The sequence below is a fragment of the Polypterus senegalus genome, chromosome 3 (genome assembly GCF_016835505.1).
Source record: "Polypterus senegalus isolate Bchr_013 chromosome 3, ASM1683550v1, whole genome shotgun sequence".
NCBI classification, from domain to species: Eukaryota; Metazoa; Chordata; class Cladistia; order Polypteriformes; family Polypteridae; genus Polypterus; species Polypterus senegalus.
In genome coordinates this window covers 268,329,072-268,342,655 of record NC_053156.1, presented here as the reverse complement: position 1 = coordinate 268,342,655, position 13,584 = coordinate 268,329,072, and the positions used below count along the sequence as shown (strand labels likewise).

Sequence of the window (13,584 nt, the reverse complement as noted above, 5' to 3'; positions counted from 1 at the left end):
CTTGAAAAGAATAAAGGTACGAGCTGTCTTTTTAATGGAATACATTTCCTTTGCTTTTTGTTTTTCAGAGGCTTCTGAAATCATGAAGAGTATAGGAGAAGCTATTCAGTTTTTGCACTCCATCAATATAGCTCATAGAGATGTTAAGGTAACGTTCCCCATTAAAGTATAGTTAACTTATGTGATGACCCGGGTTGGCTGCAGCTCTTGAACCCAAGATTGTTGATAGTCATAAACCAAGATGGCCAGTGCAGTGGGGACACTCACATACAGGAGTATGGTGCAGAAGTGCATTGTCCTTTTATTAAAACAGAGTAAAATGTAAAAATAAAATAAAATGTAAAAGTAAAATAGGGTTTTAAAACTCAAGTGCAAAAAGTCCTGATCTTTGTAAGGAATATATAATCCCATCATAAAAAATGGTGCTTCAGGTGCAGCGTGCAGGATAAAAGCAAGAATTAAAATTCAAATAGCAGACCATCTCGGCGGGGTGATTCTGAGCCACTTCGTCAGGACCTCACTCTGTCTTCCCCACTCACCCTAACCGGTCTTTGCAGATGGCAGAAACACCGCCAATTGTGATTCCTTTCACTCATCTCCTGTCACATCTGCCTCTACTGGTATTTGCTTTGAGACGTGGAGCTGGACCTCTGTCATCACTCACATTCACCCAGCACATATGCCTGGGAGGCTCATTCAGCAGTCACACTCTGACACTATTGTTCAAGTGATATACCCCTTGGAGTGCCATTTCTTCACTTCTTCCTGCTCTTGCCTCAGTCTCCCTTCCAGACTCTTATGCCTCTGTGGGCGTGGCTTCTCAAGTATGACCTGTGGAAAGTCAATGGGCAACTGGAACCAGTCAGGCGCTCACATGCAAGTGCAGTCAACCACAATCACCCCGTTAAGCATGCTAGGGCTGCATGAACTTGCACACTCATGGAGCCAAGCTGCACCACAGACCTTAACATGTGTCACAAAAATTTAATAAAAAAATGTGTAAAACACCTACAGTACTTTGCTTGAGTGAAATTTTGTTTGTGATAAACTATTCCCACTAAATTTAAATCTGTGAAAGAATATTTATTAAAAGCATGACACCAGTTTTATATCTGTTATACTTGCTCGCAAACAGCTTACAGGATGTGTATAACCTTTCAGTTTTTTCCTCTTGTGGCCAATATCCTTATTCCATAGTACACTGCTGGACATGCTTTCTCCATTGTCTGTTCTGAAGAATATCTGTAGTTATTGCATGTAACACTTTTCCTTTTCATTTAATTTGAAATGAGAAAAATGTCTTGTTTTCATGAAAAAATAATTGAGCCCAGAAGCCTTTCACTTACATTTTCTCTGACAACTGCAAGAAATCTGATACTGTAGCAATCTAAAAATATATAGCTAACAACCAGGCTAACCTAATGTTATGTTGTTATTTATTAATATTGGGCAAACAGAACAAGTCTTATGTTTAGCTCCCCAGTGAGTCAGTCTTGCATTTCTGGATCTGTGAGAAAGGTTATTTGTTGCCTTCCTCCTTTTTTGCAGAATTTAAGTGATGAGCACCCTTTAAAAAGTTGAAAAAATTTCTAAGGCCATGATATCTAGACAAAACATATGAAGACATACTACAGCTCAAATTCCGTTATAGCAAATACCAAAAGTAATGACATTTTCAGAATAATGAATAGATTTTGTTGGCCCAGACAAACATTCATACAACATCATATTTAACAACTTTTATTTTAATGAAATGTAAATTTCAGTATAACAAAACATTTTTTTCAATGAAAAAATGGCCACCGAAGATAGTCATTTGATGCAAAAAAATACTCAATGCTGCACCTATACTTTTTCCTAGTCTTGGGACACCTGCAACAGGCTGACTCTTTCTTGTTAGACCAAAATTTCTGTTCTCAGCAAGGCTCAGCAAGAGTGTAGGCGCAACATCATACACATAGCCGAATTCCGAGTCAGTACTCTACCAGGCGTCCACATGGTTATTTGTGATGTCTGCGGATACTGTACTGTTCCAAGTTTCATGGTGCGTCTCAAAGTTTTCTTTGAGATGAACAAAAAGAGTGACAAATGCCATCAGTTTTCACCAAAAAAAAGTTGCATCTAACGTCTCATTTTCAAATAAAATCTATATTTTTTCAGTTTAAGAAGCATTTTATACAGGTATTGTCAAGCTTTGGTCGCAGAGTTGCATAAGAGGCAGAAAGGTGAGTCCAGGTTTCCAAGGAAAATACAGATACTTTATTACTGGATGGAGAAGGCTGGTGCAGCCTCAAGTCTTCATTCAGAATAGAAGCAGTTACTTCAGTGTTCAAGGACATGAGATGGGAACCATGACAATAGGGCAATCTTCCTTATTTAGCTCCCATCTTCAAATTAGAAGAACACCAATGCTTCTGAATCACCACTGTGGCAGACCAGGAGAGTGCAAGGAATAGCAGGTCAAAGCTCAGTGTTAAATGTTCTAAATATTGTACGACAAGTATGTTACATGGTAAGCCTAATCCTGCAGAGGACAACTAATTACTTTGCTCTTGGTTTACTGTTTACCAGACACAGCAGAGCAGCTAAAGAGCTATCCTTGCCCTGTTGCCTTTAGAGATGGCGACCCAAGTCACAAAAGTGTTCATATTTTCCCCAAATCCAGTATAACTAATTTTTTGTTATAACAAAATATTGTATGGTCCCATGAATAATGTTAAAACGGGATTTCAACTCTAGTAACCAACAATTATGACTGGCAGATACTCATTAATTCAATAAAATCCTTCCTTCTTAATAACTCAAAGATGATCTCTTAATAGTTTTCTTTTCTTTACTGATCATAAATATGCAACCAGTCTCCATTTGTCAGTGTGTGTTAGTGAGCAAAAAAACTTCATTTTTACCAATAAATTTGAAAGGCTGTTCTTCTCTGGCAATTGCCTTTGTTAAGTACCTGGTTATATACAACAAAATAACACACCTTCTTTTGGCCTAAAGTGACTGATCTAAGAGCAGACCACATCAATGACATAAAGAAATATCACTATTAAACTGAGAAATTATGGCATCCTTAGCCAAAAAAAACCTAATGGCGCATTTCATGAGTGCAATGGTACACTTTCCAAAAATGTTTTAATATTCCTTTGAAACCAAACATTCAACTTAGTCTCAATGTACTCCTGCTCTTTGATTTCATATATAAATCTGTATTTGGCCTTTTATCAGTGAGAGCACGTTCAGAAGACCTGGAGTAAAGGTAACGCCTAACTGCATACAAGTATTGTATTACAAGAACAAGACGCTGTGAGCATCAGTCGTCCTTTGGGAATGTAGCTCAGCTTTGAGCATGTCTTGCATTGTCCATCAATCTTGGTAGGCCTAGGCATTTGGCCAAAATGTATATACTTAATGAAATCCTACCAAACAGATTTCTGGAACGATTTCTGAAATGTATTCATAAACTTTATATCATAACACTCTAATTTTTGCCACTAGTGCTACAAAAAAACTGCAGAAAATATTTCATCCATCCTGTGGCGAAACTGTTCCTGAAAAAACTGACACTCAAATGCTGCTTTTCTGGTGACTCATTTAGTTCTTTCCAATCTCTTTGAATTGGAAGACGTAGACCTCCATTCCTCATATACAGTACACAGTGGGGTCTCTCACTCTAGTCCTGAAGCACTACTGTGGCTGCAGGTTTTTACTCTAACCATTCTCTCTTAAGCATTGACCATTTTTTGCTGCGGATTAACTCTTTTCCCTTCATTTTAAATGATTTGCTGTTTAAGACTCGGAATAAAAAATAGTCTCCACATGGATATCTTAAGTGAATACAAACCTATAGGGGAAAAGTACTGTATATCAATAAATGTTCATGTTCATTATCCCCTGTGTGAGCAGTCTGAGAGTCAGGAAGTGATAATTCATCTAAATTGAAACTTTCAGTTCAAGAAATAAAAAAATTAAGTTAATGGCAAAAACCACCATTTAAGAGAATGACGAGTTAAGGACAGATGTGGCTGAATCTCACACATAACTGCACTGGTTCATAATAGAATGATCCTAAAGAGTTTACAGCATACAACTGGTATTCTGTCCCTACAGTGTTCTTCTACACGTGACTTTAATGCAGGCTGTAACTTGTATTGTCCTTTCCGTTTCTTTTTCAAGCCAGAAAATCTCCTCTACACAGAGCGAAGGTCCTCAAAACCCATTTTGAAGCTTACAGACTTTGGGTTTGCCAAAGAAACTACCTCTCATAATTCGCTGGCTACACCGTGTTACACACCTTACTATGTTGGTAAGTTTGAAGAGAGCTGGGATATTGATCTGTAGTTTTACATCAGTCTTTACTTAGAGAATGGTGTGTACAATATTATACCAAATTGAATTAATTTAATTTTACATGTACATTGAAATTTCAGTACCATGATAAATGTTTAATTAAAAAAAAAAGTTGACTGCTGAGTGTTTTAAAATGATTTCTAATCACAAATGTGTGGCTTCTTTCATAGATTATTAATGTTATTTGAGTATCTTTCTTGAAAGGTCATAAGGCTCAGTTTCCAGTAAAAACATTGTTGCATTTAATTTCTTTACTCCTATAAGATATTTGCTGGCTGTACTCTGTATGCCTTTATTTTACCTTATGCATTGCATTGTGTTTTATTTTGTCTGCAAATGGCTTTTATTATAATCTGTGGAGGTCTTGGCTCATTTGGTGTCCAAGGCAACATCACACCAATATTGCTGCTACTTCTTTGTCTTGTTTTAATTTTTTAATTGGAATTCTATTTCTAATTTATTATTTGCACTTCATGTTGTTACACTGTGGACCCTGAGCTTCGCAATTTCGTCTGTCTGTATACTTGTATATGGTTGAGATGACAATAAAGTTCGCTTTGACGCTTTTGACCAGATGGCGCCTCTTCCAAATTTCTTTGTTTATGGCATTTGCTGTTATGAGATGCACGGTTGACCAGTATACGGAGAAGACCTGGTTAATGACACTTAAGACTAATAACACTCAGTCCATGTTGCATTGCTTTCACCATGTCTGTCGCATCTTATTTATTACTCTAATGATCATCATTACTTTGGATTAAAAAATATAGAGATACAGTATATTTTGGATAAAATTAAATAAATGCACTGTGAGATGTAACTAAAAACAATGATACTTAAGCACAAATAATTCAATGTGTCATGAAATATGTTTTTGCTGCCAGTTTTTCTATGTACTTGTTTACTTATTTCTTTATTTATTTTTAGTACATTTTGAAACCTAAACTATTATTTTCTGTCATCTAGAAAGGAGGGTGGGCTCTACTGAATACTGTGATTTTAGTGGCGAATTGTTGGTGAACTGTATACTTGGAGTAATGTAATGTGTGCCTATGGTGCATATTGTTTTCCAACAATTATTATGTAAAATGGCTTCTTTAATTCAAGAAGCCTTGAATTTATTATTACAGTACCAAAGGTATGCATGTGTAGTGTCTTCTGTAAATGTGGCATGATTCACCAGAGCTCATCCTCTCAGTTTTGATGGGTGAAAGTGACTGTTTTCATTTCAGGGCACATTTCATGTTGCATGTAATGCCACTGAGATAAATAATGCTAATGAAATAAAAACAAAAAATAAGCAACAAAAGCATTTAGTGATGTGTTTTAATTAGGTGCACTCACATATCAGTGTATTTTTTTTTATTGTTACATTTCACAATACACTTATTATTTGTAAATTTATTTATTTAATTTTGTCCAAACTATTCCTTCATACAGAAGTCCTCACATATTTGATGTTTGCTGGTTCATTTTCAGCCCCAATTACTGCACTGCCTCTGTGATTATGTGCTTCCTTTAGCACATTACATATCCCATCATTAGATTTGTCTCATACTTAAAATGTGAGCTAAGTCAAACAAACGTCTGGCTAATACAGAGATATTAAAACACTAGTTACATACATTTTATCTTAGATTTATTCTGTAGGCTAGGCACAGGTGCAGAGATGGCCACGTGGTTTGAAACTTGCTTCAAGTTTTACTTTCTTGCTTCTCATGCAGGTAGGACAGGCACCTGCTTCCCATGATTCTAAACTTGAGAAGCCACATAGAAATGGGTGGATTGTTGAGCAGACAACTTTAGCTTTGTCTGTTACATTCAGGGAATGAATGCAAATGTATTCTATTATTTATATTTCTATTCTAACCACCCAAATGAAGGCTACAAGTTGAAAGAATTGCAAGTCACAGCTGACTGGTAACATAATTGCACTCTCAAGGCATGCCTGAATTGTGTATTTTTTATTTCTGAACTAATTCTATAGTAGGGTAAAAATATATATAGAATGGTGAGTTAACTGTACAAGTTATCTAATACAGAAAAGAGGAACTAGGCCCAATTGTCTGAAGAACATGGACTTTGCCAAAAAAAAAAAAATACAAGTCTACTTAAATTTGCATCCAAAACTGACTCCAACAAATGCCAAATTATTATGAACAGAAAAGGGGGAAATAAGGTATATATTGGTGATTTAATTAAAATGCATTTATTTGATATTTGAAAACTCTTAGAAGATTATCAATAAATGTTTGTAAAAATGTCTGAAGATGAAGGGTATTATTCTCTACTTTTGTTGTTCATCTTTTTATCCCAAATCCAAATTTTATGATTAAACTTTATTAAGCTGACACTGTGCCCTCCATAGGTGATCTGCGTATATGATTAAATGATTTACTGTTTAATATCATCAAGTATTACTTATTGTTCATAGAAGAATGTATTGTACAAATTTTTTATATTTTTATTTATTTATTTTTTTTTGTTTTTAGCCCCTGAGGTTTTAGGACCAGAAAAATATGACAAATCTTGTGACATGTGGTCCATTGGTGTCATCATGTACATCTTGTAAGTTTAATTGTCCTGATAGTGTTTTGAGCCTTACATTGTGTTGTTATAAGATAACTCTGTAGATGTGAGAGTGCTATTTAGGCAGCATTACCACTTGTTAAGATGGCCACCTTGATTTAGTATGGAATTTAAATTTTTGTGGTGCTTTAATTTATGTAAATGAAATGTATTATTATTATTATGTGTTTTTCTGGACATTATATTGTTTGATATATTTAAAGAAAATAAAATAGAAATTAAGAAATAGTGTATTTCATATCAAAACAAAAGTTGTTCCCCCTAAGTATGCAAAGATCATGAATGGAAATGAAGCTAACCTAGCATAGTACATGTTCTGCAGCAGCGGTTTTAGAGTAATTCTCAGAGGCTGCATAGGGCACACAAGTAACCCTTCCATTTGAGCTCTTCCGTGGGTCAAAGTAATAACCAGTTTGATAATGTAAGAAACCAAGATTCTAGATTTTCAGTCCTCTAATGCAGGTTGGTGACATTTGTGTAACCATCAGTACTTTTATTAATATTACTATACTTATTGACAGTGCTTACTAGCAAATTTTTTGATTTATCCTGTTAGATATTTCTCCATTTGTGGTTTCTGAAATTTTTACTGTAGAGTTTGTCAAATTAGTCAAAAAATGGGTGGAATATTCAAATTAAGAAAAAGAATATACAGTAATCCCTCACTATATCTCGCTTTGACTTTTGCGGCTTCACTCTATCGCAGATTTTAAATGTAAGCATATCTAAATATATATCACGGATTTCTGCAGACAATGGGTCTTTTAATTTATGGTACATGCTTCCTCAGTTTGTTTGCCCAGTTGATTTCATACAAGGGACGCTATTGGCGGATGGCTTAGAAGCTACCAATCAGAGCTTGTATTACATATTAACTAAAACTATCTATCTCTATCTAAACTCCTCAATTATATAAGGTATGTTTCCCGCACGGTGCTTGATTGTTTGCTTTTCTCTCTCTCTCTCACCCTCTCTGACATTCTCTGCTCCTGACGGAGGGGGAGTGAGCAGAGGGGCTGTTTGCACAGAGGCTGTTTGCTTAGAAGATACGGATGCTACTCTAAAAAATGCTGCTTTATCGTGGTGCTTCGGCATACTTAAAAGCCCAAAAGCATTTTTTGATTGTTTGCTTTTCTGTCGTGCGCTCTCTCTCTCTGACATTCTCTGCTCCTGACATGCATTCTTTGAAGAGGAAGATATGTTTGCATTCTTTTAATTGTGAGAAAGAACTGTCATCTCTGTCTTGTCATGGAGCACAGTTTAAACTTTTGACTAAAGGGTGTTATTTCAAGTCTAGAGGGCTCTAATAATGTTAACAGTGTGGGAGAGTTATAAGGGCTTAAAATATATAAAAACTAGCAAAATACCCGCGCTTTGCAGCGGAGAAGTAGTGTGTTAAAGAAGCAATAAAAAAGAAAAGGAAACATTTTGAAAATAACGTAACATGATTGTCAATGTAATTGTTTTGTCACTGTTGTGAGTGATGAGTGTTGTTGTCATATATATATATTTACACACACATAAACATATATATACATATCTATACATATACACATATATACATACATATATATATCTACATATATACACATACATATACATACACACATACATACATACACACACATATATACACACAAATACATATATATATATATACACACACACACACACACATATATAAACATATATACATATACATATATATCTACATATATACACACAGCTATTTCGTATCAGTGCAATACGCTGCTTGTTAAAACGGATAACTCCCGCTCTTATGTGCAAGTCTGCGTGGATATTATGAACTATCAGATTTGTTCAAGTTCTATTTAAATTTTAAATAGAAGGAATTTTTATTTAGTCGACAGAAATATCTTTGGTAGGAATGGTAAAAACAGACAGGAATATTATTCCTGAATAAATCAACTCAAACCTTAAACAACTTATAATATTTTGCTCTCCATAAAAATATATCCTGTCTAAATTATACAAGTTAGAAATAAAGTAAACATTAAAAGAACAAACATTCAAATTTCTTTACTCTTATGTAATTTTATATAAAAAATAAACTTAGATTTTAAATATCCCAAAAGATTTTGCTCTCCATAAAAATATATCCTGTCAAAATTATACAAATTCAAATATGAACATGCTGCATAACAAAACCTGGAAATATAAATAAAATGTGTTCCTTTCAGCAATAACAAATCAAATCATTCAGTTGTCTTTGCTCATATGTCATTTTAGAGCTGGACGCCTGGCATCTTTTTTTGGCCACAGGTTCGTTTATGTTTGGTGTGAAGTTCTGTGTTGTGGAGATTCTCAGGATGGATTGCAGGTGCTCATCAGTGAGGCGACTCCTGTGTGCTGTTTTGTTAGTCTTTATCACTGAGAAGAGCTTCTCACACAGATATGTGCTACCAAACATGCACAAGGTTCGAGCCGCATGTAGACGGACTTTTTGTTCTTCAAAGTCACCAAAGCGCCGTGCAAACTCAGTGCGCTCAGTTTATCAGCAAAGTGCGATTTGGGAACACCGTAGTGACGACTTGGTTTAACATTACTTGGCAACAGGAAAGAGGGGAAAGTTGCACTGGTGCATTTGTGTCTCTCATAAAAGCAGCTTCACTTGAAATCACTTTGTGATTGTGCACGGGTAAAAACGTCCGCTGAAGTGTCAGATTCTTATTTAATTATTCTGCTTTTTGTATCTTCTGCATTGCATTCAGGTTACCCTGATGTTTTGTCTCATAGTGCCGTCTTAGATTAAATTCTGTAATTACAGCCACATTAGCTCCACAAATGAGACACACGGGTTCAGTAAACATATACTCAGCCTCCCATCGCTTTTAAAGGCTCTATTTTCAGAAAGAACTTTTCTCTCCAGCATCGCGTGAGCTAGCCGCAATAAGTGTTAGCGGCAAGGCAGCTGAAGCGCTGCATTATGGGATCTGTAGTTTATTGTGTTACCAGCGCTCATATACCTGGGCCATTAATAACAATAATACAGTATATAAAATGATCTCGGGCGGATATAATTACACGCCGTGCGGATGTGGCCCGTGGCCCTTGAGTTTGACAAATATGGACTAAATAGAACTTGAAAAGATATATTTTTGAAATGTGATCGCAATTCAGATAAAGTTGACGCCAGCACTACAGCCTGCATCCTCCCTCGCTCTTACTTTTTACCGTTCATCTAATGAATACACTGAGTATGGCTTTACCAAAACAATCATTGATGGCGAATAAAGTATCCATTATTCGAGTATGTAGATCGGAATATATATATACATATATATATATATATATATATATATATATATATATATATATATATATATATATATATATATATATATATATATATATACACCGCGTATCGCAGCGGAGAAGTAGTGTGTTAAAAAAGCTAGAAAAAGAAAAGGGAACATTTTAAAAATAACGTAACATGACTTGTCAATACACAGTATTTGTTTTGTGAGTGTTACTGAGTGTTGCTGTCATCAAGGATTTGATTATCACTTCTTTCAATCAGGTTCGTATTTGTAGGATGTGTTGTGTTTAAGTTACATTCCGTGTTTGTCAATCGTTGTAAAGATGACAGGTTTCATTCATCGATTCGTTTCTTACTGCATCAATAAACAGCTCGTCTTCTTCTTTATCTGAGACCTGACACACTGCATGCACGTTTTTTTTTTTTTACACTGTCTTCCTTTAGCGGGACATTGACTTTTTCCACCGCGTGCTTTGTTTCCGCAGTAGCTGGATTTATGAATATGCTTTTTAGACGCTTCATATTTTTTGCTGCCTTTTCAATTGTGTAATTCGTTTTGTTCAGCACTCTTTGGAACTGTTGCTTTTTATCTGTGCACTGCGTCAGTTCACGTGAGCCGCTCGGTGTACATGCATCGAAGTTTCCCAGCTGTGCTGGTGCCATCTCGTGCTATGTCCGTGGCTGTATTTAATGTTACCTTAGTCCTGGCACTTAAAACTTTCTCTCGCAGTTTCGCTGAGTTTGTGTCAAACACCACCCTGACCATCTCATCTTCCTCTCCATAAACACAGTCCTTCACACGTGAATATTTACCCGTGGCAGTTTGCTATTGGATTGCCGCTGACGGACGGCCTTATATGGGCAGGCACTAAATTACAAACGCCAGCGGCAGCCTGTCTATGAACTTAAAGTGTAGGTTTACATCGTGCTTTGTTTCCGAAGTAGCAGAACTCATGAACATGGTTGTATATGTCACTCGCTCGCTTCTTATTGTTTCGCTGCCTTCTCAATTATATAATGCATGTTTTCTTCAGCGCTTTTTTGAGGTCTTCCTGATTTTCTATGTGCTGCGTGATTACGTGGGAGGCGTGATGATGTCACACGAAACTCCGCCCCCGGCGTTCAAGCTCATCTCCATTACAGTAAATGGAGAAAAAGTGCTTCCAGTTATGACCATTACGCGTAGAATTTCGATATAAAACCTGCCCAACTTTTGTAAGGAAGCTGTAAGGAATTAACCTGCCAAATTTCAGCCTTCCACCCACACGGGAAGTTGGAGAATTAGTGATGAGTGAGTGAGTGAGTGAGGGCTTTGCCTTTTATTAGTATAGATAACTACACAAACATATGGTTTCTACTTCGCGGATTTTCATCTATCGCGGGGGGTTCCGGAACGCAACCCCCGCGATCGAGGAGGAATTACTGTATATGAATATGTTCGAACTTAGGCTATTGATTCTGAGCATTACATGTACTTTTGTACATGCTTTTTATTATACATTGTTATACTGGTAATGGCCACAGTGGCAACCACAGCAAGAATAAACACCAACAGCAAAAAAAAAAAGTTGCAACTGTTACCTAAAATATAAGAGCCATCAAAATCCTGTTCAGCTGCACCCTATATAAGGGAAGCGTCATCGCCCACCACCTTCTTGTTTTCAGTCTCAGTCTGGCTTTCACCCTTTTGGGTACTAGAATAGTACCCCACACCTCTGTCACTTTGCAGGAGCAATGAAAATTAAAAAAAGTCAAAATATTAATAATAATTAGTAGTGAGTTGCAGTGCATGTGGCTTGTAAGGATTTAGGCTTATTATCATGGCTGCTTTTATGGCTTGATGTACTGACAATGTTCAAAAGGAATATATGACCATGTCAGGGTGAGAATAACAAGCAAGTAAAAGAGCAGGCAAGAGAGCATGATGGCAGACTTTTTATTATTTCGGAGGTGTCCAGTGGGCAGTGGCAGGGGATTGTTTATATAACAGCATTCAGAATAAAAAGCCAAAGATCTGGAAAATTGGTATCACCACAGTATCAAGTCAGAGTCCGTCTAATTTTTTTTTAAACTATCTGATGCAGCAATATTTTAATAACGGTGGCCTGAATATTTTTAATTACTGCTCATTGTTTTTGGCATTGTGTACCAAACCAGCAGCCATGTAGAACAAAAACTAATTGTGGGACACCACACCACAGAAGCACTTAGAAAAACTGCTCTGACTACACTTGTAGATCAAAGTGCAGGGCAGTGGGACAGAAAAAAGAAACATGAGAGGGTCTGGCTATAAGATTTACTAGTGAAGATAATGAGCTGACCATTTGAAACTGTGAAAAGGCTTATTAGTGGATGTGAAATGCTAAAAGAAATCATTAAAATATCACAAAATTGCATAGCGAGTTTGGAGTAACTCAATGCGATAATTGGTACGGGTAAAACCAACAACTGTTCTTTTACAATTAAATGTTAGGGTTTGCCTTCAAAGAAGACCTTTTTCAAATAAATTTGAATTATATTTGAGTAGTAATTTTTGATGAAACAGTCCTACTATACTGACCAGTAAAATTGTTTCAATAATTGCTAAATAAAAAAGATGTATGGTAGCAAACTAGTGAGTGCTGGTAGTCTACTTTAAAGAAGTGTAGTCGGGCAAATAGGGAGATAATTACCATTAAATTCCACGAGAAAGGTCCGCTACAGTGATTAAATATGAGCAATTGCAACATGTTTAAGGTTGTTCGCTGTACCTCCAGATGCTGTTACATCATGAGTTCAGCTGAGAGAAAATGGACCTGCATTGAAACCACCAGTATAGTACATCCTTTCACTCACTGGTGATTTTTTTTTTCCTTTCAGTTACGTTATCAGCAGTAAAGCACACAAGAGAATTTGTTCTCTTATATATAAAGAACTAGCAAAATACCTGCGCTTCGCAGCGGAGAAGTAGTGTGTTAAAGAAGTAATGAAAAAGGAAACATTTTAATAATAACGTAAGATGATTGTTAATGTAATTGTTTTGTCACTGTTATGAGTGTCGCTGGCATATATATATATATATATATATATATATATATATATATATACACACACACACACACATATACATACACCTATATATATCTATCTCTATATACAGTGGTGTGAAAAACTATTTGCCCCCTTCCTGATTTCTTATTCTTTTGCATGTTTGTCACACAAAATGTTTCTGATCATCAAACACATTTAACCATTAGTCAAATATAACACAAGTAAACACAAAAACCAGTTTTAAATGATGGTTTTTATTATTTAGGGAGAAAAAAAATTCCAAACCTACATGGCCCTGTGTGAAAAGTAATTGCCCCCTGAACCTAATAACTGGT

At 36.0% G+C, this 13,584-nt stretch overlaps 1 protein-coding gene across 1 annotated transcript in view; it reads left to right on the top strand.

The window, feature by feature from the left end:
- Positions 1-13,584, top strand: part of mapkapk2a (MAPK activated protein kinase 2a) — a 155,048-nt gene that overhangs the window by 119,122 nt on the left and 22,342 nt on the right. The window contains exons 4-6 of the mRNA XM_039749137.1: positions 69-148; positions 4,177-4,306; positions 6,843-6,918. Coding sequence (XP_039605071.1) covers positions 69-148; positions 4,177-4,306; positions 6,843-6,918 — 286 coding nt within the window. The remainder of the gene's footprint in view (positions 1-68; positions 149-4,176; positions 4,307-6,842; positions 6,919-13,584) is intronic.